Source organism: Mustela nivalis (genome assembly GCF_964662115.1).
Source record: "Mustela nivalis genome assembly, chromosome: 17".
Classification (NCBI taxonomy): Eukaryota; Metazoa; Chordata; class Mammalia; order Carnivora; family Mustelidae; genus Mustela; species Mustela nivalis.
The window spans coordinates 61,707,153-61,731,931 of NC_139036.1; the positions used below are offsets into that span (position 1 = coordinate 61,707,153).

General features: G+C 60.0%; 2 protein-coding genes across 7 annotated transcripts; one reads left to right on the forward strand and one right to left on the reverse strand.

The window, feature by feature from the left end:
• The first annotated feature begins 31 nt into the window (after window positions 1–31).
• HEXD (hexosaminidase D) lies at window positions 32–16,200 on the forward strand. 3 transcript variants are annotated; one of them, XM_082705588.1, is made up of 13 exons: window positions 32–90; window positions 1,238–1,376; window positions 5,375–5,484; window positions 7,214–7,301; window positions 10,412–10,576; window positions 11,149–11,332; window positions 12,193–12,264; window positions 12,646–12,841; window positions 13,511–13,593; window positions 14,485–14,563; window positions 14,638–14,739; window positions 14,946–15,035; window positions 15,573–16,200. In XM_082705588.1, exons 2-13 carry the CDS (start codon window positions 1,278–1,280, stop codon window positions 15,757–15,759), a joined length of 1,455 nt encoding a protein of 484 aa, XP_082561714.1. In that variant the 5' UTR covers window positions 32–90; window positions 1,238–1,277; the 3' UTR covers window positions 15,760–16,200. The 3 variants fall into 3 exon arrangements, 2 of the variants coding, with proteins under 2 accessions (XP_082561714.1, XP_082561713.1); XM_082705587.1 differs by having other exon boundaries at window positions 15,846–16,200; XR_014304545.1 differs by lacking the exon at window positions 32–90 and having other exon boundaries at window positions 844–1,376; window positions 11,149–11,336.
• CYBC1 (cytochrome b-245 chaperone 1) lies at window positions 6,936–21,297 on the reverse strand. 4 transcript variants are annotated; one of them, XM_082705627.1, is made up of 8 exons: window positions 21,183–21,297; window positions 20,399–20,520; window positions 19,577–19,618; window positions 18,847–18,920; window positions 18,158–18,254; window positions 17,533–17,677; window positions 7,745–7,798; window positions 6,936–7,529 (listed from the first exon to the last, which is right to left on the reverse strand). In XM_082705627.1, the coding sequence occupies exons 2-8, from the start codon at window positions 20,481–20,483 to the stop codon at window positions 7,394–7,396; spliced, it is 633 nt and encodes a 210-aa protein (XP_082561753.1). In that variant the 5' UTR covers window positions 20,484–20,520; window positions 21,183–21,297; the 3' UTR covers window positions 6,936–7,393. The 4 variants fall into 4 exon arrangements, with proteins under 4 accessions (XP_082561753.1, XP_082561754.1, XP_082561756.1 ...); XM_082705628.1 differs by lacking the exon at window positions 21,183–21,297 and adding an exon at window positions 20,765–21,170; XM_082705630.1 differs by lacking the exons at window positions 6,936–7,529; window positions 7,745–7,798 and adding an exon at window positions 16,139–17,215 and having other exon boundaries at window positions 21,183–21,295.
• Between the last annotated feature and the right edge of the window lie 3,482 nt (window positions 21,298–24,779).

Sequence of the window (24,779 nt, forward strand, 5' to 3'; positions counted from 1 at the left end):
CGGCGCTGACCGCGGGGTCTCCGTTCGCTCCCCGCGCTCGGCCGCGCTCCCGGGGGCCGGGGCAGCCCCGTCCGGCCGGCGCGGGAGGAGGTGAGTGACGCGCGGAGGGCGCCGCAGCGGTCAGCGCCCCGGTTCGGAGCCCGGTTCGGCCGCGGCGACCCGCTCGCCGTGTAGACGGTGCGGAGCCCGCTCGCCGCGTAGACGGTGCGGGAGCGAGTCCGCCCGAGGCCCCGCGCGCCCGCGCTCTTCGCTCAGGGTTTGCGGGCGGCGCGGGGGAGCCGGCGCGTCTGCGGCGGGGACGGGGCGCGGGGGGCCCTGTGGCCGCGGAGGGCCGCCCACGCCGCGCGCGCGCCCGCCGGAGCCCGACCCCGCAGCCCCGGGGCGCGGGCGGTCTGCGGGCTTTGCCACAGTCCGGCTGCAGGAGCCGCGTTCGGACGCGTTTGCACGAAGCCCATCGCGTCGGGGGAGACTGGGTCGCCGCTGAGACCGCTCTGAAGACCGCGTCTGCGCGCGGGTCCGCACCGGATTCCGCGGGGGCGGGGGGCGCGAGTCGTTCGCGTGACCCACGCGCAAGCCCGACCCACATGCAGAGATTTTCTCTCGCTTTTCTCCTCGGATCCTCTGTGTTTGTTACAACGGGGGGTGGGGGCTGCCCTCCTTCCCGGCGACCTCCCTGCCGTCCAGACCTTCCCCAGGTTAATAGCGAGTCCGCCCTGACGCACGTGGGACTCATTTGCTTTTCAAAGTGTGGGCGGCCTGTCCGACAGTCCAGGCAGGCTTCTCTGACCCTCTGACCCGGACCCAGTTTTTAGTGTCTTCTTCCATACAGCCAGGTCGGGAAATGTACCTTACTTTTAATGCTCTTGAAAGTACAATAAAGGATAGATTTTCTACAGAACATCATACTGGAGGACGGGAAAGGCCTGTTTTCAGCAGCACAGTAGGGACAACTTGAGACGGTCTTTAAAGCAATTATTTTGGGGTGGTTTGTGTTGTTACAGATCACAGCCCTGTTAGGAGGAAACCGGTGCTCTTCTATGTTAGGAGCAAATCCTCACTGAATGGCGGAGGTCCCTTTATTTGAGCATGAAGCAGACTTCTTGATTCATTTTCGTGTTGGTGAAATGAGTTTACTCCCGGCGAAAAACGCAAAACTGGGCATGTGGGAAAGGAAGCCCAGAGTGGAAGGGGCTAAAAGGGGCCTCTGCCCATTGATAACTTCGAATTTCTCCACTAGGAAGAAGTGCCCAGGCAAGAGATTTTTGTTGTATGACTTCATGAAAAATAGCGAAATGTCAGGCTCTTCACCCTTTAAGATGCGATTAGTTCATTTGGACCTTAAAGGAGCTCCACCAAAGGTTTCCTACCTCTCGGAGGTAAGTGCCCTTTCCCTGCAGACAGTCTTCCTTGCCTCAGGTTTGGTCTGCAAAGTTGTGAACAGTATTCTGTAGAAATGTGTGCTTAAAGCACAACCGTGGGGTCCTAGGCAGGGACACGATGGTGGCAGCAGCAGAGATTATGAATTTCCATCGAATCTCTTCATAGAACAGAGCAACTAGGATAGGAAAAGGAGGCAGGGCTAGGGAACCCAGCAGAGGAGACCCACAGCCTCTCTGTCCTGGGCCGAATTGTGTCTCCCAAAAAGATGATGCTCAGATCTTAACTACTCGTACCTATGAATGTAACCTCAGTTGGAAATAGGGTCTTTGCAATTACAGTGGACGTAAGATGAGGCCACATTGGAGTCAGGTAGCCCCAATCCAGTAAGTGACGTCCTTATAGGAAGAGAGAGCTTTAGACACAGGGGCGCCGTGCGAAGACAGAGGCAGAGATTGGAGGAATGCGGCTGTAAGCCAGGGAGTGCCGGGACTGCCAGCAACACCAGACGCTGGAAGAGGAAAGAAAGGGTTTTTCCCTGGAGCCTTCAGAGAGAGCACCGCCCTGCCCACACCCTGACGTTTTATATTTCTGGCTCCTAGAACTGGAAGAGAAAATTCTCGTTGTATTAAGCCACCCAGTTTGTGGTCATTGGAATAGCAGCCCTAGAAAACTAATACACTCTTCAACAAAAGTAGGTACGAGTATCCCCGTGAATTCCAAAATGCATGTGGTACAGCACATCACCCATGTGGGAAGAGGAACCAGGCAGGAGGCATGGAGGAGAGAGGAAGGAATTCTGACAGGTCCAAGACCAGAGGACCCAGGCCTGCAAGTACAGGTCCTTCGTCAGAGAGCAGTGGGGCAGAGGTTTCACTGGCTGCAGTGCAGAAAGACTCAGAAGAAGATGCTGGAGAGGCCTAAGGCTCTCAGAAATATCTTCCAGAAACTTCTAGAAAGGCAGAGCCATGCATAAAGCACACAGTGTTGAGGAGAGAGTCGTGGGGAGCTGAACTGGGATGCAGAAGCAAAGCAGAGCAAAGGTTCTAGTGCGGGGAGCGTGGAGGAAGAGGCAGCCTGTGGCGGAGAGCCAGAGAGATGAACGGAAGTGAGCAGGCGTCGCGGAAAGCATCCTATTGGGAAGTAAGTACGGAAAGAGAGAATGCCGCGCATGAAGGGATAAACACATCCTGACAAATGGGAAGATACAGAAGATAAGCAAAGAAGGTCCAGGTCACCTGGAGCAGGAGCCCCTCGGTTATCTGGGGCGGCTGGGCCAACCACCCCAGACTTCAAGTCTTATAGCGGCAGCTCATCGTTCCTTCTGTTTCTGTGGCTGGTCCGCTCCGGGCTCCCTCCCGTGTTGGCGGTCCCCTGACAACCAGGAGCACCTGATGGCCCAGGATGGTCCCACGCGCCCAGCAGTTGTGCTGGCTGTCCACTGTGCTGGCTGGTCCTGCACGCGGGCCCCCTCCCTCCCAGCGGCTAGGCCCGCCTCTCAGCGTGGTGCTCACGGGGCTTGGAGAGCACAGGAGCCAAAGCCGTGAGTCTCAAGTCAGCTGGGAACGGACCCCTCCTCGATGTGGACGGCGCTGCCATAGCCGTGTTTTCAGTTTGCAGCGGGCCCACAGAGGAGAACACGCGCTCGGGGCCCCAGAGGCAGTTCCCTGAGGTCTGGGGTACTCGGGTCTGCGCATGGAGAGGGCAGAGCTGGGGCGCCTGGTTGGCTCGGACGGTTGAGCATCTGACTCTCCACTTCAGCTCAGTTCACGAACTCATGAGTTGTGGGGTCGAGCCGAGTCAGTGTCCCAGCTCTGGGCCGGGAGGTCGCTTGTGCCTCTCTCCCTCTGCCCCTCCCCCACGCACGCGCTCTTCCCTCAAGTAATAAATAAATCTTCAAAAAGGAAAGAAAGGGCATACTGTATACCGAGGATGGTGGACATTAAGGTGTCTTTTAGTAAATGTATCAGACTTCAAAGAAAATGAAAGTGAACAACTCTTTTGGGCGTACGGGGGAAAGCTGCAAGTTCTGTGTGAGGGAAGGATGATCAGATCAGCATCAGGTCCTTCGAGAGCAGCGTTTAGGACAGAAGACAAGGGCGTAACGTACTTAAGATGCTGAAGGATGTCGTATCCATCCAAGTGGACCATCGGGCACGAAAGCCGTAGGCCAGCTGTCATGAACGTCCAAGGAGTGGGTGAGGGACTCAAGACCAAGAGTGGGTGCAGCAGCATCAGGGCTGGAACGACCATGTAACAGCCCAGAGGAGGTAGGGTTCCAGCCAGTGACCACAGGACGGACGGCACTGCAGTCCACCCCCCCACCCCCGTGCAGCCCCCGGTGAGTGGGCTTCGCGGCGATGTCAGCAGCCACTGAAACCAGGAGGCAGAAGTTCAAGGCGTGGGTCTGACTGACGCACTGGTCAGCTGGGCGCACTGGTCAGCCTAACACGAGCCTTGTAGGGCAGCCAGACTTGGGACTTCTAGAATCATCTGTGAAGTACTTTTGTCCAAAGAAGGACACCTGGGTCCAATGCCCCCATCATGTCTGACCACCGTCACACACGAGAGTAGGAAGTGGGCAAACACGCTACAGGACATCAAATCCAAAACCTGAAAATGATACAAAACAAGTGACTCGGTTTCCTCAACAAATAAATTCCAAATTTAAAAAGCAGAGGGGATTATTAACAATCAGAGAACCTTCAAAAATCTATTCAAACGATGCAGTGTGTGACCTTGTCTGGGCTCAAACAAGCCACATGTGAGACGGTCTTAGCACAGGGAGGTTTGAACAGGAGTGACACTGAAGACTTGGTTAGGTGGGATCCTGGCGTGTGGTCGTGTTTCTGTAAACAGTCTTCATCGGAGGTATACTGAAGTGTTTACACACACAGTTGTTTCGTCTGGGATTTGCTTAGAAATACTCCAGTCAGAAAGCGGGAAATTAGGGGAAACAATGTTGAGTCTCGGGGACAGATGTGCGAGGCTGGCATAGCCCGCTCCGCGTGTGTGTGCGTGTATGTGTGCCCGCACCGTGCGGGGGTGCTCACTTGCGCGGCTTTACAGCGAGGACCTTCCCTGTCCCAGCACCTGGCAGGAGTGTGTGTTGATGGCACCCGGGCCGCCCCACCCCACAGCCTCCCCCCACCCACGGCACAGAGATCACCACCGACCCCAACAGCCAAAGCGCCAAACAGGCTGTGGCAGTGGGATGGCCCCAGGGGGCCAAGGAAGTGGGAAAATGCCCAGAAGGTTGTGCGGCGTTAGCTGCCTGCCTGACCTGCGTTAGCCCACTCCTTCCCAGTCTGTCTGCCTCTCTTCGTAGCTGGCGTCAGCTGTTGGTGTGCGTTGTCCACGGTGAGGCTTCGGCCCCAGGCTGTCCTCCTGATTCCGTCCAGTTTGCTCCCGAAGGTCCCCATGCTCGTGGGAAAGGAAAGCTCCCACAGACCCGTCAGCAGGAGTGAGAAAAGTCTCGTGGAACCTGCAGGGACCCTTGTCCGGGGAGGGCTTGCTGTTTACCTGCCAGAGGCCCTTCCGGTGGGGCCCACGATCCCTTTTCCACCCCAGACTTGACATCAGGCCGGAAGGAAATAATTCTGTGTGGTAGATGTGAACGAGATCTGAAAACCTTTGAGAGTAAGAACTCGTCTCCTTTGAAACCAAGGTAGAGGAGGAAATGGGGCTGAGCGTGGGGAGGCCCCATGAGCGCAGCCAGGAGCCGCCCGCCGCCGTCCCCCTCAGCCCGCACGGCCTCGGGGTTGACCACGAAGCTGAGCCACGGCTCCGTTCCGTAGGCGCAGAGCCCCGTGCCGAGTAGCGCGTTGCCGTGTCAGCGTTTGATCAGTGCGACACAGTACGCGTTCCAGGGTCGGCGTTTCCAGGAGAAGTGAGACTATCCACCGCCCGTGTCCCCAGGCAGGAAGACCGGCCACGTGTGGCACCTCTGTCGCGTCCTTCGCGCAGCCGCGTCCTCACAGCGTCTCTGTTCCCCCAGGTCTTTCCTCTGTTCCACGCCTTGGGCGCCAACGGGCTCCTCCTCGAGTATGAAGACATGTTTCCCTACGACGGCCGCCTCAGGCTGCTGAGAGCCAAGCACGCATACAGGTATCCCCAGCCACGGAGAGAGCAGGGCCACCGGCGGTGTCACAGGCTGGGCGAGGGTTTGGCACGGGTGGGCAGCCCTCTCCTGGCTTTTAGACTCCTGTCTTAGTTACAAAAATAAAATACATTTGCTGGAGAAAATTTGAGAACATTTTGGGGGGAAGGAGACGGGGCGGATTAAGGGGACGGGGATGCTGCTCTCTAAGGCCACAGTTGGGACCTTCTTCAGGAGAGCAAAGATTAAAGGGTCGGAGGGTCAGAGTCTGTAAACGCGGATGTGGCGGCCGTGGGCACAGCCCGCTTGGATTCCAAGTTCTGGTGTCTGTGTAAGTCAGTAACAGCCCGAAGGGAAAATGACCAAAGGACATTTGGGCCAATTCCCCCGCAAAAGTAAAAATGGCCAATAAGCAATACAGTAGTAATAAAGTGAATTAAATCAAGTGAAATGCCATTCTGGCCATCAAATTGGTGAGGATTTTGTAAAGGTTCTGATGCTCTGTGTTCCTGAGGGTGGGAAAAAGCCGACATCCGGCTAGCGGCCGCCCTGCAGGGAGGGTCGGCTCCGAGCCAGAACCGTGCGAGGGGCTTGTGCCCGGTGTGCAAGTGTCCGCGCGAGGGGCTTGTGCCCGGTGTGCGAGTGTCCGCGGGAGGGGCTTGTGCCCGGTGTGCGAGTGTCCGCGCGAGGGGCTTGTGCCCGGTGTGCGAGTGTCCGCGCGAGGGGCTTGTGCCCGGTGTGCGAGTGTCCGCGCTGCAGGCGTTGCTGGAGCTCTCCGCTCTCTTCATGCTGCTGGCTCCGTTTCTCTTCTCCCGACAAACGTGTTCTGTTCGTTTGTTTGTTTGTGGCATGGAAGCAAGTGCTGGGACACCTGTGGGGCTTGAAAGGGTCTGTGTGGAGCCCGTGCACTGGTAGAATTGGTTCGGAGACGATCACACACACCCAGAACCTGGAGCTCGCCTTCATCTTGAGATAAATTCCTGTGTGGGAGCTCATGCCGGAGCAGGCAGCGGCCTTCCCGGTGCCGTCCAGGTTCCCGCCAGAGCATCCCCCACTCAGGCGTGTCTCAGAGGTCACTAACCTGCCCCCCAGTGTAACCTTGAAGGTCTTTTAAATTTCCTTCATTAAAGGGGTCACCAGCTTTTCTGGAAAGGGCCAGACTGTCCGTAGTTTGGGCTGTGCAGCCACCTGGTCTCTGCTAGAGCAGTCTGAGGGTACAAGCAGCCAGCCGTGGCGGATTTCCCGTAAAATTCCTCTTGTGGGCACTGAAATAGGAATTTCGTGGAACTTTCAGATGTCATGAAAAGTTTTTCTTCTGATTTCTCTCAACCAAGTTATTAGGTAATGGGTTGTGTGAAAAGGGGCAGGCGGGTTTGTCCTTGGGCCCATCTGCCAACCCGTTCTAGACTTTGGTTCCACGTATGGCCCAGTTTCTTATGAAATGAGGTTCTTACAGAGCTTGGGTAAAAATAGCTGGTAAAGAGCAAACTGTTACTTGAGGACCTAACAGAGCATCATTTCCCCTAGTTCTGGGTGGGAGCCCTCTCTGAAGTCTTAGGAATATCTTCTGAGCTTTTTGGAAATAGTGAGTCTATTAGCTTCTGCAGGAGGGTCCACCGCCGGAACCTGACAAGGGAGGGGGGAGTGTGACCAGGAGCCCGTGTGAACAGGCCTGAGTGTGAACAGGGGCTGGTGTGAACGGGCCGGAGTGAACCTCTGGGTGATTTTGTCTCCCAGCCCCCCTGAAATCAAAGAGATCCTACATCTGGCTACACTGAACAAGCTAGAGGTCATTCCGTTGGTGCAGACATTTGGACACATGGAGGTAAGCGGGAGGAACAGAAGTGACCTGGTGCCAGGTGTGGGGCTCGGGGGTCCACAGGCAGTGGCTAGCCACAGGCGGGGAGCAGCTCTTTCTCAGGCTCTGCCCTGCAAGGGGCGGACGAGCACAGAGCTCCAGCTCGGAGCGGCCTCTGTCCAGGGATCGGAGGGGCGGGGCCGGGGGAGCCCTGCGGGCCACGTTGGTTTCCTTTCTAACTTGCGTTCCTCACTTAACACTGGAGATGGGGGCGCCTGGGTGGCTCAGTGGGTTAAGCTGCTGCCTTCGGCTCAGGTCATGATCTCAGGGTCCTGGGATCGAGTCCCGCGTCGGGCTCTCTGCTCAGCCGGGAGCCTGCTTCCTCCTCTCTCTCTGCCTGCCTCTCTGCCTGCTTGTGATCTCTCTCTGTCAAATGAATAAATAAAATCTTTAAAAAAAAAAAAAAAAAAAACACTGGAGATGTTTCCAGGCTCCTATGTGATCTTGGGAAATAGTTTTCACACCTGCAGAAAAGACGGGCAGCAGATTAGACACAGCATCGATATAATGGCTGCAGGTTCCAGTTCTCCTCACTGGACACACCTGCTGGCCCTGTGGCCAGCCCCTCCCCCGGGTGTTCAGGTGCGAGTTGCATCAGAGCAGCTGTGTCCACGTCCACTCACACGCCCCCTGCCCTGCCCGCATCCCCCTGCGCTCAGGCCTCCGGAGGTGACGCCCCCTGCCGTGCTCGCTGGGCTCCTCACTTCCCGCCGCCTCGGACTGCAGTCCACAGAGCGTCCCTCCAGGGCCCCGTTGTCCTCCAAGTTGCTAAATGTAGTGACAGATTCTGGTCCGTCTTCCTTGACTCTGGCTTTTCGCAGCCCCAGCAGCTCCCTCCCAAACCGCGCACTCTGCTGGCCCCCCACTGCCGGCCACACCACTGCTTCCCCTAGTAGCGTGTGTCCTGTCGCTACCTCTGGGCGTGGCAGCGGTCCCCACGGCTCCTCTCCAGACCCTCCCTGTGCAGACAATGCCATGTCCTCTCCTGCTTCCCCTTCGTCCTCCATGACCCCCAGATGCGGGCTCCTCTGCCCTGTTCTGGCGCCCCTCACACGCCTGCACTCGGGCCATTGTGCGCCCTGCTGCTTTTGCTCCTCTGTCTCGGGTCGGCGGCCGCCAGCCCTCTGCCTCCAGCCCTGTGTGAACCACCGCCAGACCTGACCAAAGGTCCCCCCCCAACGGTGCCGCTCTGACCCCTTCTCCCAGTCGCTCCCTGACTGCTACTCCTCGAGGGGCCTGGCTGCTCTCCGAGTCAGGTTGGTTCCTGGGGCCACTGCAGCAGAGGACTTCCGCCAGGTGACTTGAGCCCCCGGGAGCAAGCTCCCTCTCGGTTTTGAGCCAGAAGCCCAAGGCCAGGGTGTCTTCAGGGTTGGCTCCTTCTGGAGAAAGACCGTTAACGTGCACTTACTTGCCATCAGGATGTTCCCTCTGGTGAAATCCCTGCAGGGACTTTGCACGTTTGACATTCGGCACTGTTGAGTTCTTCAGTTCTCTGGACATTCTGGATACGAGGGTTGTTGGACGACGACCGGACAGCGTCTGCTCCCAGTCTTTGAGGTCTTCCGAGGACCTCAAAGAGCAAAAGTGTCTGATTTTGATTGTGCGGCTTCTCGATTTCGCTTTGATGGGCTCTGCTCCTCGTGTCGTTTCTAAGAACTGCGCCAGTCACTGGCTCCCGGAGATTTTTCCTGTTTCCTTCTAAAGTTCTACGTTCGCACACTTTCCACTTGCTGTCAAGGTCCATGCCGAGTTAATTTTTGTGTAAGGTGTGAGGGTTACAGGGGGGGTCGTTGGTTTTTTGCATGTCGTGCATGACCGCTGTGATGGCCGGTCGGGCCGGCACCGCTCACTGAGGGACGGTCCTTCCTTTAGACTCTGGAACCTGGGGTTGCTTCTGTACCTGTGTCAGAAGTCACTGGACCTCCTTTGTGAAGGTCCGTTTCTGAACGGTTCTGTTCCATTGGTGTCTACGTCTGTCCCTTTGTCAGACCTTCTTTATTCTTGTTGCTTCACTGTGACTCGTAAGTAAAATCAGAGAATAAGAGCTTTATTTTCCACTCAGTTTGTGCATCTGTAAGAAACCTTGCTGGGGTTGGGGCGCCTGGGGGGCTCAGTCTGTTAAGCATCTGTCTTCGGGCTCTGGTCATGAGGTCAGGATGCTGGGATCGAGCCCCACGGCGGGCTCCCTGCTCAGCGGGGCGTCTGCCCGAGTCTCTCACTCTGCCCCTCCCCCCAGTTTGTGCTGGCTTGTTTTCTCTCTTTCAAATAAATAAAATCTTTAAAATTTTTATTTATTTATTTATTCGACAGAGAGACATCACAAGTACGCAGAGAGGCGGTGGGCGGGGGGGGGGGGGAGCAGGCTCCCTGCTGAGCAGAGAGCCCGATGTGGGACTCGATCCCAGGACCCTGAGATCATGACCTGAGCCGAAGGCAGAGGCTTTAACCCACTGAGCCACCCAGGCGCCCCTGCACATCTCACGATTTTTGGTTGAAAATTGGGCATTTCAGATAATATTGTGAATCTGACTTTTTCCGTTGCAGCTGGTTGTAAATTGCTTTCAGTCTCAGAGCCTGTCCCCCGGCTGTGCGGCCGTTGGCGCTCTGGTTAGCTACTCACACATGCGTTTGTGGCCTGGCTTCCTAGGGGCCACCCCTCTGCCTTCATGGCTGGTGTTCAGCCAGGGTCGGGGCCACGGTGGCCTGGGGCTGTGAGGACCCACTCTGTGGTACGGGCCGGGGGCACCGGGATTTCAGCCAGTGCCCCGTCTGCCTCGGCTATGGGTGTGAGTGTGGCCTCCGGTCAGCCGGGGTGTGAGGAGAGGGTGTGTCACCTCTGTGGCTCTCCTGTCCACAGTCACCCATCACATTTCAGGCTGGTGGCCGCTCCATCTGAACGTGAATGAGCCTGGCTTTTACTTTTCTCACCGGGCCCAGGTGGACCTGACGGAAGGGCCATGAGCCAGCCACAGGCTCTGCCCGGCCCCCCAGCACCCTTGGGGGGGACCTGCAGCCAGCCTTGCTTCGGGTCAGCTGCATCCCAGTGTCTCTTCCTGTCACCTCCTGTATCTCTGCAGTTTGTGCTGAAGCACGAGGCTCTCGCTCACCTCCGAGAAGTGGCACTTTTCCCGAACACCCTGAACCCCCATGAGGCAGAGGCCCTGGCGCTGGTGGGAGCCATGGTCAGCCAGGTCATGGAGCTGCACCCAGGCGCGCGGTGGTTCCATGTTGGCTGCGACGAGGTGGGTCCTTCGATGCTCTGTCCGTCCCTGGCCTCGCCTGCCCGCTGTGTTCTCCCGCAGCAGCCTCTCTTCTTCCCTTTAAGGGCCCTTGTCCCACTTTGCACGGTAGTTTCCTACATAGAAAAATAGTCCACGTGCCAAGGATAAAGAAGAACTGGCCGAGGAGATGTCCCCCTGTGAGGGCGTCCGTCGCAGCTGACCCGTGATTTCGTGCGGGCAAAGCTGTATTGCTGAGCACAGTGAGGGGCGCCCTGCGGGACGGACGAGGGCTGGGCTCTGACCTGAAATGGCCATGCTGTCCACCCCCGAGCAGCGGCAGAGCCAGCCCCCGCGTTGGCTGTCTGCTTGCTGGCTGGTGGACACCTCGTATTTCTGCCCTCGGGCTGCTGTGAATGCTGAAAGGAAGCCTGGAGTGGAAGTTAGGTCTCCGGGAGGAAGGGCCCTGCACCAGCTCCTCTGCGCGGGCAGCTGCCCCTGCAATCCTGGCCGACGTGGCCTGGGCCGGTCTCTCCCAGGACTGTCCGCAGTGAGGCTGGGCCGTCCGGGCAGACCCGTCCTGTGCTTCCTTCCAGGTCTATTACCTTGGCGAGGGCGAGGCCTCGAGACGGTGGCTGCAGCAGGAACATAACACCAAAGCGAGACTGTGTCTGTCCCACATAAAGGCAGTGGCCTGCCACGTGCTGGCCCGGCACCCCGCCACGAGGCCCCTGGTGTGGGACGACATGCTGCGGGCCATCCCCGAGGACCAGCTCTCAGGTCAGCAGGTTCCTCCCCCAGGCCGCTGGTGCTGGGAGTGAGGCGAGTGGCTGCTGGGGGCGGACTCTGGGGCCCCTCCCCCAAAGCTCTCACTGCAGGCCACCCGCTTAGTCAGTCTCCGAACTTTCTCATGCAAATGCCATACCCCAGCAGGGAGTGCAGAGTGGTAGGTCTGAAGCCCTGAGTAGCCATGGGGCATTGGTGGGCCTGGCCAGCAGGGGGAGGAGGGTGGAGAAGGGGTCCCACTGGGCCTGGAGTGTCCAGTGCTGCCGGCCGCCTTGACCCCATGGGACCCTGTGGCCAGCCCTGCGGGCATCGTGGCTAAACTCACGCAGGCCGCTGGTCAAGGACAGCAGCCCCTCCGGCCTGCCGGCGCTCACTCCATCTGAGGCTCCGGGCTGAGACCAGAGACGCACCCCATGGTCCACTCAGAGCCCCCGCCCAGAGTGTGGCCACTGCCCCAGCCTCTGCAAGGCCAGGTGTCCTGGAGGCAGCCCCGACCAGTGTGGCCGTTGGGTTCTCATAAGATGAGACAGAATCTAGCCCAAGTGGTAGTTCCTGCTGCACCCGGTCCTGGTACCCCCACTGCGGCACGCAGACAGAGTGGTTCCCCTGTGCAGGAAGCTCTGGGGCTCCCGGGTTGGGGTTCCCCTTTCACAGAGCTCAGTCTGCTCATTGCCAAAGTTGGCCAAACCCATGGTTGCAGCATTTGCCGTGTCCAGTCTGCACCTACAGCCCAGGGTCCCGAGCGAGTCGGCATGCGCTCTGTTGTAATGCTGGGGCCGGGATGGGGGGTGCGGGCTGCGGGGCCGCGGGGCCAGGGTGATGGCTCTCAGCTCACAGCCGCTCTCTGCCCCCAGCATCGGGGGTGCCGCAGCTCGTGGAGCCTGTGCTCTGGGACTACGGGGCCGACCTAGACGTCCATGGCAAAGGTCAGTACCCAGACCACAGCCGCAAAGACCCTGGAGCCCTGACTGCCTGGCCAGGGGCATGCAGGGGCCTCTGTCCCTTTCATCAGGACCCTGCCAGCTGCCTCCGCTTCCCCACAGGCCCTTCCTGAGGGAGCTTGGCCAACCACAGGGCCACCGGGGCACCCATCCTAGCCCACGTCACTCCCGAGGTGTCCCATGTTGTCTGCTGTTTTCCTCACGAGCATCTGGGCGGCGTCTCTGATCTCGCTGAGACGTCAGTCTGCCTAGAACTCGAGCTGGCGGCTGGGGGCTCCTCCTGCTCTCTGGTCCGACAGGCGCCGTGTCCAGGCTTGGCCTCACTCCTCGGACCGGGCCTGTCACACCACTCACCTTCCCGCCTAGCTCTTCTCATGGAAAAGTACCGGAAGTGTGGTTTTCTCCGGCTGTGGGCTGCCAGCGCCTTCAAGGGGGCCACGGGGGTGAGCCAGGCCCTGACCCCCATCGAGCACCACCTCAGGAACAACGTGCAGTGGCTGCAGGTGGCGGCCCGTGGGCCTGCGGATGTGCTCCAGGGCATCGTCCTGACCGGCTGGCAGAGGTGAGGCGGCCCCCACCCGCCTGGCAGGGGCCAAGCAGCTCTGATGGCCCGGGACACACCACCCCTCCTTGGCCCGTCTGCTCAGCCCTTCCTGGGAAGGGGCCGGTCCTCCTATGAGGGTAGGAGCCTGGGCCCTGATACCCCCACAGCCATTCCCCAAACCCTGCAGAGGGGACGTCACTCGGGGTGTCTGGGGCGATGCACCCTGGTCCTCCCAGCCCCCACACACCTCCGCACCCTCGGCAGCCTTGCCTCCAGGGCCACACAAAACGTGTCTCATGTGTGGCCAGCACAAGGAGAGATTTTCTCTCTTTAGGGATTTCACCCTATTTGAAAAGTGAGCTGCAAGTGAACCCTGGCTCCTGGCCAAGTCCTAGCCACAGGTCTAGCCTTGCGATGGGGAGGGCAGAGGGGGAGACAGCTGGAGGCCCCTGCCCGTGCCTTGCTGACCCCCAGGTCTCCCAGAGCGGTCAGAGAACTTACTAAGATGTCAGGGTGTCTGCACTGAGCAGCAAGCCGAGGCAGGGCCTCCGGGTGGGACACGGCCCGAGGCAGCAGCCAGCCCTGCGGGAGCATCTCAAGGCCAGTCCGGTGTGCCCCGGAGAGCGTGCGGGCATCTGCCGTGCAGGTGGGCCGTGGGAGCTGAGCGGCCCTCTCCCCCCGGCGTAGGTACGACCACTTCTCCGTGCTGTGCGAGCTGCTCCCCGTGGGAATTCCGTCCCTGGCCGTCTGCCTGCAGTCGCTCCTACACGGTACGGCTCCCTGCTGCGCCCGGGCGGCAGGAGGGTAGATGCCCCTGAGCGCGTCTCCTCGGAGCGGGACTGTGGTCATGCTCACCGCTGCCCACCCGCCCCGCGGCCCCCAGACACAGTGAGCCCGTGAGAGCAGTTCGTCCCGGGTGCGTGCTGACAAGGACTCTGCCCTGAGCCGGCCAAGCTCCCCACATGGGCAGAGACATGGGCTCACAGGGACGACAGCCCGTCCGTGAGGGCGCGGGTCTGCAGCTGCGTGGGGCACAGGGTGGGGCTGCATGGGGAAAGCAGGGTCTGGCTCCTGGACGGACCCTGAGGCTCCCCGTGCGTCCTGCCTCCTGAAGGGTTAACGGGAACCATTCAGACAGGCGTGCGGACGCTGCAGCCGACACCGGTGTTGACACTGGGTGCTGGCCCTGCTGCCCCGCCTCTGAGGTGGGCACCGCTGCCGCACAGCCCTCCTCCTGCTATGGAGACGGGCCGGGCCTCGTGCCCTACCGGGTGCTCCCACGCGAGCTGACAGAGCCCGGTCCACATTGGTACATGCAGGCTTCACCGGCCCGTTTCAGTTGTCCTGGAATGTCCGCATCTGAGAAACCGCAGTGGCCAGGTCCTGCGTACGTCCGGGACCGCTGTGGACGTACTGGGCAGCACAGGCTGACCGTTCCCCCAGCGGCGGGGCTGCTTCTCCTCTTCGTTTTCTCATTTTTAACACAGTGAGCCCGTTTCATGTGTTTCGTATGAAGCCCCGTCGCCGAGGTCTGCTTGGGCTGGCACATGCACGCTGACCTCCTTGGTCACTTTGCCACCAGGCCTGCACAGTGGCGCCGGGGCCCTGCCACTCTCTCTCCAGAGGCCCCTCTGACCACCTCCATCTGTGCTTGGTTGCAGGAGGGTTTACCGAAGACGTTAAAGCAAAAGTGGAGAACTTTCTTGGGATTTCAAACCTAGAAGTAACTGATTTTACAAGGTAACCCCCCGTCCCCAGCCCTGCCTCTCCCCTCACATTTGGACCCCCGGCTCAGCACTGCGGCTCTCGTGCAGCGAGGGGCCCGGCTCCTTCCCTGGCAGCGACATCCTGGCCCTCGTCACGCACGTCAGCCTCCACTTGCGCAGCTCCGTGGACTCGCTGCTGGAGAGGGACAGGTGAGTGGGCAGGGGCTGAGCCCACACTCCCAACAGGACAGGGTGCGGGTGGCCCGTCCCAGACGAGTTTATGGGGGGAACCCACGTTTTCCATGTTTCATCAGACTCTTTAAGGTTTCTCAAAGACGTTCTCTTAACCACCCCCGCCCCCGAGGCTGCCCGGCCAGCCGCAGTGGGCGCACCTGCGTGCGTGGGTCTGCCCCCAGGTACGTGAGCGGCTGGTTCAGCCCTTACCACCGCAGGCGGAAGCTCGTGCACCCCGTCATGGTCCAGCACATCCAGCCCCAGGCGCTCAGGTTGGTTGCCCGGCTCCTGGCGGTGCCCACCCCCGGGGCTGCACGTCCTCTGCGGCTTCCGGCTTTGAGCCCGACGAGCTTTCTAGGTCTTGAGCCAGGAGTTCTTAGGTGCATCAACTCGGCTGAAACAGCTGTGCTGTACGTGTTCGAGAAGCCAGGGCATTCCTAGCCTAAAAGGGTAAGGGTCACCCCAGGCAGGGTCCAGGGCCCTTCATGGCTCATGGCTCTGAGCTGAGGCCGATGCAGTGTCCTCACTGAGTGGAAGACACGGTCAGATGTTGACGGGCTCACGTGTAGAGACAGGCCCTGCAGGCCGGTAGCAGAGCACAGTCCAGTTTGAGATGTTGAAACGTAACAACTCATTTATTCCCGTCTCGCTGTGAGATGGGCACGGATAGCCATTTTATGCATGGGTAGACTGAGGCACAGAACCGTAGCGACCCGTGAGGTTGTTGAGGACATGAGTGTCGTGCACAGGCTGTGAGTTGGTGCCCGGGGTGCCCACCAGGCAGGCTCACTGCCGGCTGTGGTGCTCAGCCTGCTGGCCAGGTGGAGCGCCGTGGTGCGGGAGCTGGAGGCCGCCCTGCATCGTGTCTTCTATCCGGATGCCGTGGAGGAGTGGCTGGAGGAGAACGTGCAGCCCAGCCTGAGGCGGCTACAGGCCTTGCTGCAGGACCTTAGAGAGGCGGCTACCGCCAGGCCGCACGTGGCTCAGGACCCCTGATGGGGTGGGCCGGGCACCCCATCCAGCTGTGCCCATCCTGGCGCTGGCGGCCCGCCTCCCCCTGTACGCCAGACTCCCTGCAACAGGCCACACCCAGGGAGCAGAGGGTTCTCGCTGGGCAAGACGAGTGGCGAGGTGCAGGGAAGACACGCTGAGGCCCGCCAGCGGATCCGCGTGTGGAACTTGAAATACAACGGAGAGCGGGAGCCGGAACCGCTGCTGGTGGCAGTCAGACTCACTGCCAGTGTGCGTCCCGCACCAATGGTCCCGAGACCCTCCTCACCCTGTGAGCCCAGCCAAGGCAGAGGGGAGCTGGCCACACAGGTCCCTCCAACTCAGGGCACCCTCCAGTCGGGGTGACCACACCAGGAACCAGTGATGGCATTTCATACTTTATTTTAGAAAAAGAAAGCTTTCAAATTTTACCACTTAAAAACTCAACTTTGGCATGTGTCAATGACTGTTCCCCAAACTCGAGCTGTTGGTGGCCTCTCTGGAGAAGGGGACAGGGCTCCCCGCTTCCTAGCTGCTCCTGGCTCAGCTCCTGAGTGCCGGCTCAGAGGTGCCTCACTGCCTCCCCTCTGTGGGGGCTGCTGCAGCAGCCCTAGGCCCCACGTCCTGCCTGGGTTCCTAAGGGAGCCACCCTGCCTAGGCCCTGTGTGGGGCCTCTCTGACCCTGCATAAGCCCGGCAGGCCCGGCTGGTCAGGGGCTGTGTGCAGGCTGGGGAGGCCTTGGGAGTGGCTGCAGTGCGCACAGCCAGGTGGGACCCTCAGCGCCCGCCCTGGGCCCTGCAGAGCCTGGGCAAGCACCGCACTCTAGCCTCGGAGGGGACTGAGCCAGGGAAGGGCCAGGGCAGGGCTGTAGCATGTGGGGCAGGGCCCACTGGGATCCCCGGGGACATGAAGCCAGTGCGGGCGTCCTCCTGGCTCCCTCTGAGCCTGCCCCAGCTGTCGGCACTGTGCACACCTGCTGGAGCCTCGCTGTCACTGGGGAGCTGAACTGCGGGGGACTGACGAACCTTCCTGGGTGTCCCATTTCAGAGACCTGATCCCCACGCAGCTGGTGGGCAGTGGGGTACATGTGCTCTCAGGGTCCCCTGTCACTGCCCAGGCTGGGGCCAGCCCTCTGATGCCAGGAGACAGCTCTGAGGCCTGTGCCCTCCCTGGACAGCTCAGAGCCTGCAGAAGGTCCAGTCTGTGGTTTTGCTCAGAGGGCAGAAGCAAGCAGCAGGAATGGCAGAGGGTCCCACCCTGGGGCCGGTGGGGACACAACCAGGCGCTGGAGGAAGGCTTGCCGGTGGCCCACCAGAACCAAGGCCAGGGGCTCTATGGGCGTTAGCTCTGGCTCCCCGGGCCATCAGCCTCGCTGTCACTGCTCTGAGACAGCTCCACGGGACTCTCCAGTCGGTGCAGTTCCAGGAAGGAGGCAATAAGCTTGGCGATGGCTTCCACATCACTGGGCCAGGCCGACATCAGGAGAAAGGGCAGCTTACCACGGCCAGCCCTGAGGCAGCCACAAAGACCACACCACCTCCAGCACCCCCAGGGGTCCCTCTAGGACATGGTGCCTTCTGTTCTAGGCCCCATCTCCCATGACTCCCAGACCCCTCTGTCCCCTGTGGGGACTCCCCAATATTCCCCTAGCAGCAAGGGCTACTTCCTCCAAGTCCTCTCCCTGGGCCCAGCCACACAGTCCACTGTGGGGGCCACCTGTTGGGGGCGAGGGACACAGCCAGCCAGCTGTGACAATCAAGTCACCTGCCCAGAGCTTACCTGCGGTGGCCCATGACCGCGCTCTGTGTAAGGGGGTGGGAGAAGCCTGTTGCGAACCGCAACACCACCACGTAGCCCTTCCCAAAATACCGGACTTTCTCCTCCTCCACGTTCACATCCCGGATGTCATTCAGCAGGACCACCACTGCGGGGCATGGCGGGAGACAGTCAGTGGTTCCCCCTCCTCGCGTGCCCTTCCCACCTGTGTGCTGGGCACAGCACTTTGGGGCTACTCTCCAGAGGATGGCAGCAGGGGCCAGTGACCATCGCACAGGCTGGCTGTGCGCACAGGAGAGCACCGTCGGGTGGGAAACAGCAGCCCACCCGCGGCCACCCTGGCAGGCCTGCCCGGGCTCTCATGAGCGCACACCAAGGACGGGCTAAGCTCTCTGCTCTACCTTCCCCCGATGGCTGAAAAATGCCTTCCTGTTGCCTATTGGCCGGCCACTGATCTCGAGGCTGCCCAGCAGTGTCCGGGGGCACCCTCTGTCACCCCGCGGGCAGCTCTGACCCACCCCATTTCTAGGCCTCGGGCCTGGTCTCTGGGTCTTGCTCACCACCTTCCATCCAGTCTGGAATCAGCAGCCTCCTGCCACACCCCGTGTGCCCACGCCACGCGCCTCACCTTGGTCGTGGCCGGCTCTGAGAAGAGTCAGCAGCTTCCTGTACAAGCTGAATGTCTTCAGGACGACCTGCCCGGTGTTCTTGTTGAAGACGGCTTCCTGGAAAACCGGCCAGAGGGGATGACCCAGCTGCCGGCCTCTCTGTGTGCAGACCAGCTGCACGCAGAACTTCCAGGGCCCAGCCTGGCCAGAGCAGATACTCGAGAGGACACCCAGCTGACACCCAGCCCGGACAGCCACAGGTGGCTCCGCCAGGGCTGAACACCTACAGCCACACCCTCGTGGACTCCCATCTGTTGGGCCCCCAGGGCCAGGGGTATAGTGACAGAGGGGAGCGTGGAAGCAGATGCTGTACCCAAGGGAAAGATAAGTACAGCTTCAGGTCATGAAGCAAAGGAACGGAGGTTAAAGTCCGGAGGTCAGAGAGCCCCCCAGTCCTGTGGTTCCTGGTGAAGAGACCCACCCACAGGGGAGAGCACCGGCCCTCATTCTACCGTGGGCTGTGGCAACACTAGGGAGTAAAGAATTTCAGTGGAAACCGTCATGAAGAGCTTCTAGGAGAAAAGAAGATTCCTTGGTGCAGAAACCAGGAAGGTCAAGTTTCAGGATGGGGCGTGTGAGGCCCCAGAGCCCTTCCCCCTGCTGTGACCCCCCCACCACACCCTCGCGCTCTTGCCTCTGCCGGCCTTACCTCCCAGTCCTCCAGGTTCTGCACGGCCACGAACAGGCAGCCCGTGACATAGAAGAGCTTCCAGCCCAGACTATCTGAAGAGCAAACATGCAGGCAGCCAGGTGAGGGACAGCAGCAGAGGGCCAAAGGCTGACATGCCCAGCTGACACTGGGCAGGGGTGGCCTCTGGGGCTGGCTGAGCCCGGCCCATGGCAGCCACCCGACACTGCTAGCCCTGCCTGTCATGCAGAACCAGTGAAATGCCGGCCAGCTCGGTGTGCCCTCTGCTGTCCCTCCAGTGTCTACTGGAGACTGGAGTCAGGGCTGACCCGCATCTGCAGATCACAGCCCGGTGTGTGATGGAGTGGGGGACATGCAGCGGCGGCTGGAAGTGTGGTTCAGCCTGCGGTGCAGCCTCAGGCAAACACGAGAGAGCACGTTTCTGAAGAATGTGTCAACACGGGAGAGTGCTTCAGATACAAGAAGGTGGGGCACCAGGGGGTTCAGTGGGTTAAGCCTCTGCCTTCATCTCAGATCATGGTCCAGGGGTCCTGGGATTGAGCCCTGCGTTACAAGTAAAATCTTGAAGGAGAAGGGGAACACCAGCACACGAGCTGGGGCTGCACCTGCGTGGAGGTGCCTTGGTCCTAAAGGCTGGGCATTGGTGAGCACCACAAATGTTGGGTTCGCTCTCTATTTCCCAAACGGCCACGGAAGTTCCTGCGGGAGGGGGAGGAGGTGATGCACCCACCTCCACTGTAGTAGGCAGCAGCCAAGCCAATCGACAAGATTCCTGCAAAGAGAAAAGAAAGCAAGTGCCTCCCTATTGGGCCCCCATGAGTCCAGAGTCCCCTCCTGCCGGGAGCCACAGGCTCAGAGGAGCAGGCCCTTCCCTTCCCGGTGCCAGAGATGGCTGGGGGTGCTGGTGGGGGACAGAAGACCACCAGGCTCAGAAGTCGGGGACACAGCCAGGAAGTGCACTCAGAAATATGGCGAATGCCTTTCACAGTATTCCCGGAGTATGTTCCTCTGGCCGAGGCTCCAGACCTGAGGAGCCAGAGCCAGAGAGTATTCCACGTGGTGTGGGATGAAGAACCGTAGTGTGGCGCGGGAAGCAGAACAGGCAGGTGGCCACATGCAGGGTCATGGGATAGATGGACAGAGACATGTCGCGGAGGGCACAGCCACACCACTCTTCACACGGCTGCCCTCATCAACACCGTGCCACCGCCCCTGCAGTGTAGACCCTCCAATGGACGGGGAGAGGAAAAACGGGAATGAACTGTGGCCCATCACGTGAGCCTCTAACGTACACTTGCAACCAGATGTATGAAAGCAAACAAAAGGGGAACGAGGACCTCAAAAGAACATCACGATGTTAACATGAGGATACTAAGTGCTGGGGAAAGGACAGATCCTCATGTAGAAGCACTCATGGAGGTCAAAAGCAGTGCATATAGGATAAAAGCTGGGAAGATACAAGGTAACAAAACAGAGGACAGTTTCTTTTTCTTTCTTTCTTTTTTTTTTTTTAATTCGGTTTTTAACCTGGGGGAAATACGGACATCCTTACCAACAAGCAAAGACCAGGACCTGATGCCTGGAGCCCTCTTCAGATGGAGGCAGGAGCTGGTGCGGGACTCCACCTGCATGTACATCCCTGGTCTGGGCGCGCACCACTCCGGACAGGACGCGCTGGGGAAGGGCAGAACACACCGCGGCTGGAGTCCTCTCGCCGCCGCCTGCACACAAGCGCCCAGCCCCTCACCAGCCTGGGAGCCGGTCAGCTTGTGTCCACGGCGGTCTCTTCGGTCCCCCAAGGACCCCTGCTCTGCAAGCCCCTTCTCTGCTCAGTTACGCCGACCGCACGGGGGCCACCTGCCCAGCCAGTACCCGCGAAGCGGCCACGAGCGCTTGGCCATCGGCTGCCCCGTCCTACCCGGAAGCCGCAGTCCTCGGAAGCCTGGGCAGCGTCCGAGCTCCCGACACCCCAGCAGAACTATCAGAGGGCCCGCACCGCCCTGTGCTGCCCCCGAGAAAGGGACTCCGGGTCTCGTCTGGTCTGAGTCTGTCTCCGACCGCTCGGACAACAGGCTACGTGCGGCGGAGGGTCCGGGGGCTCCGGCTGGGGCCCCCGGTTCTGGGGCGCAGTGAAGTCAAACTCACGACAGTAAGGGATGGGTTCGGTTGGTACCGACGAGTCTCGCGTCTCGGTCCACCCCGGGCTGCTCCTGCTGCGGCTGGACCCGCCCGATCCCCCCCCAGCCAGGCCCCGCGCCCCCGGTCCGCTTCCCGCGGCTCTGGGACGCCTCGCCCGCCCCGGCCGCCCGCGACAGCGGCCCGACTCCCGCGCCTACCGAGCACTGGACCCGGCGGCGCGGGCGCAGGGCCGGGACCTGGGGCAGGTGGCCGGCCGCCAACTTCCGGGGTTGGGGGCGGGACGGCTAACTTCCGGGTTCCGCGGAGCGGGCGGGGTCGGCTTCCGGGGGCTCGGGCGGGGCTGCGGCTGACTTCCGGGCCCTGGGGCGCGAGCGGACCCTACTTCCGGGACGGGGCGGGGCGGGGCGGGTCTGGGGCCAGGCCGCCGGCTCACCCGCACCCGGGCGGGAGACTGAGGGGCGGAGCGCGGCGTCTGGGGGGCGTGGGGAAGCGCAGCAACTGCGGGCGGGTGACCGCCCCCGAGAACGTCTGGGGCGACTGAACCCCACAAAGTCGGAAGCGTGGATTATGCGGCAAAACCCTCGCTTAATACGTCGATAAAAGGGGGCGCCTGGGGGGCTCAGTGGGTTAAGCCGCTTCCTTCGGCTCAGGTCATGATCTCGGGGTCCTGGGATCGAGCCCCGCATCGGGCTCTCTGCTCAGCGGGGAGCCTGCGTCCCCCCCCTCGCCCCCCGTCTGCCTCTGCCTGCACGTGATCTCTGTCTGTCAAATAAATAAATAAAATCTTTTAAAAAACCAGGTCGATAAAAGGGGCGCCCGGGGGCTCAGTCGGCGAAGCGTCGGCCTTCGGCTCCGTCGCGATCCCGCGGTCCCCGACCGAGCCCCGCATCGGGCTCCCGGCCCAGCGGGGGCGTCCGCCCCCCACCCCCACCCCAGCCCGTGCTCGCCCGCCCGCTCGTTCCCGCTCAGATCAAGTCGCCGCAGCTTTTAGCACCCGACGAGCCGGACAGGCAGACAGCGCGAGCGGGGACAGCCGGGGCAGAGGGAGCCCGACCTCGCTCCCCGGACCCCGGGGCCACGACCCGAGCCCCAGGCCGACGCCTCTCCAAGCCGGTGCCCCGCACGCAGAACCGCTCGCGAACGACGACGCTGACGGAGGTGGGCGGTGCCCGGAGGTCGCCGACACCGGCTCGGGGCGGACGAGCCCCTGCAGCGCTCGGAGACGCGGGTTCACACTCGCAGCGGACGTGGCTCGGGCCTGGAAAAGACAGATTCTGCGCGTTGGGTCTGGAGAGTCCGCGCAGTCCCGGGACAGCGTCAACCTCCGGAACAACACCGCGGGCTCCCCCGCCAGCGAAGACCGGCGCTGGGGGAGAACCGCGTCCGCGGCACCGGCCACGCAGCTCCCGCCACGCAGCTCCCGCCGGAACCCCAGGCACGTGCGGATGGGCAGCGCCGCGGGCTCTTTTTATAGGGTGGGCGGGGTGGGCGGGGTGGGGCTGTTGTAAACAGAAAGTCCATTGGAGGGAAAGGGGAGCTGGAAGTATAGTGGCTTCTCATTGGCTGGACGATGGCCCCTCCCCATTAGATGGGTGGTGACGGTCTCTCATTGGCTGGGCTGTTGCCAGAAAATTGCGGGAGGAAAGACGGTTTGCTCCCGGAAAACCTCGCCGCAGGCACGTAGGCGGCCTACCTGCTCCCTCTCCTCCAAACCGCCAGCTTCCTTCCTTCCAAGCAGGCCTGGGTCCTGACGGGCCCGGCTGGTTCGGACCAGGCGCCTGAACAGGAGCCTGCGTCCCCGCGTGGCCTCCGCAGGGCAGCGCCGAGGGCTACGTGGGGTGCGGGGCGAACGCAGGAGGGCTGCTCTTCCGTTGTGCTCTCTCCGTACTTACTCCAGCTGTAGAACGTACATCAGTACAGCCGCGCGCTGCCCGTGGGTCGGTGTGCAGAGCCCAGAAGACCGCCCGAGAGCAGCGCACCACCAAAAGCCATACTTCATCAGTCGGCCTCGGATACCCTCTGCCTGTGGCTCCAAACCTGACCGGCATCAGAATCGCCAGGCAGGTTTGGGGGTTTTTTAATTCTGTTTTGTTTTTAAAAGATTTTATTTATTTATTCGGCAGAGATCACAAGTAGGCAGACAGGCAGGCGGGGCGTGCGGGGGAGCAGGCTCCCCGCGGAGCAGGGAGCCCGATGCGGGGCTCGGTCCCAGGATCCTGAGATCATGACCTGAGCCGAAGGCAGAGGCTTTAACCCACTGAGCCACCCAGGCGCCCCTTACATGGTGGGTTTTTGAAACAGAATGCTGGCACCTGTTCCCAGTGGTGCGTGGGATTTAAAATTTAGATGGTGGTCATACTGCTGGCCAAGGAACCACGCTTTGAGCCCATCTACTCTAGCTGCAGCAAATCTACACAGTGTCTGAACACAGCAGGCTCCTCAGACGGACCCCTCAGCTCGCATTCTATCTTCTTGAAACGCACTTCCCCTACACGATCTTGAAGGTTTATTTGAATTGTTAATACCTTCTTTAAGTCCTTCCTGCTTGCCGCAAGCCTCAGAATTTAGGTAGAACTGAGAGGATACCCAGGAAATTCTACTTTGCATTACATGTATTTGCATAATTTCACCTTTTCTACTGGATCATAAGCCATTTAAAAATGAAGACTGCACTGGACTTTTACAAAGGTTAAGTGCGCGAACAAGTGACAGTTAATTTGGTCAGAATCCTGCTAAATATTGGTAATAGCAAGACTGGAAATACAATATCCATAAATAGGGAACTGAGTGAATAAAATTGTATATTGTGCCAATTATCAGTGCATTCTATCTCAGCTCTAAATTCGAACTTCATTGCGCGATCCCTGAAAATGGATCTGAGCCCTCTATTTTTTGTGCGCTCTCTGGCGTGATGCTGAACTTTGTCAGTAGAGGGTGCTGGAGAGACACTGCGGGAGGAGGATCCTCGGCTTCTGGCTCCTGCAGCTCCCAGGGCTTCTGCGGCGCCCCGCCCTTACCGTGCACACTGGCCAGCATAACCAGTATCCACCAGCTTCTCCTTACAACCCCCTTGAGTGGTGTTGTAGAAAAGTACCTCTAGTGAGATCCCTTGTGTGGGGAAAAAAAAAAAAAAAAAACCACCTTTCCCCAGCACCTTCTGGATTAGATTTCCAGCAAGTTCCGTCAGTGCGACATCTGACTTCTCTGCCACCAGATGAGCCAAAGGTGGCTTCCTCCAACAGTCCAGATCTCATCCTGGGGCACAGAGTGGGCTCCAACGTCATAGCCCTGATTGGGGGGGCTGTGGTTACTCCTTGTTTCTTACTATTCTTGCATTCTCTTTTTACTAGCAAATCCCTCACACCAATCCCCAGTTATTGTTAGTGATTCTTTATATTAAACTCTATTACAAATTATTGTGTGCTTCCTCTCTCCTGATTGGACCCCACGAGGGAAGGACTATCTCTATATACTGCTAGAGCATGCTCTCCAGCATGTACTGTTGAACCATAAAAGCAAGATGGAGAAACATGCATGAGGTACTGTCATTTAAGAAGGGGTTGTACAGGATGCAAATATATATTGAAATAGAATATGTAAAATGTGGTGGTTTTATTCTGGATAGTAGAGTGAGTTAGCATTGTTAGTCTGAGACTTTTTAATATATGTAATGTGAGATCATGCAGATGAGTGTGTTAGGTCGGTACTGCTGGGAACCAGGCATTTCAGATAGGAGTGATGGATGTGAGGTCGGTAAGGGCAATTATTCAGCATCCTGTATGCCTAGATTTGAA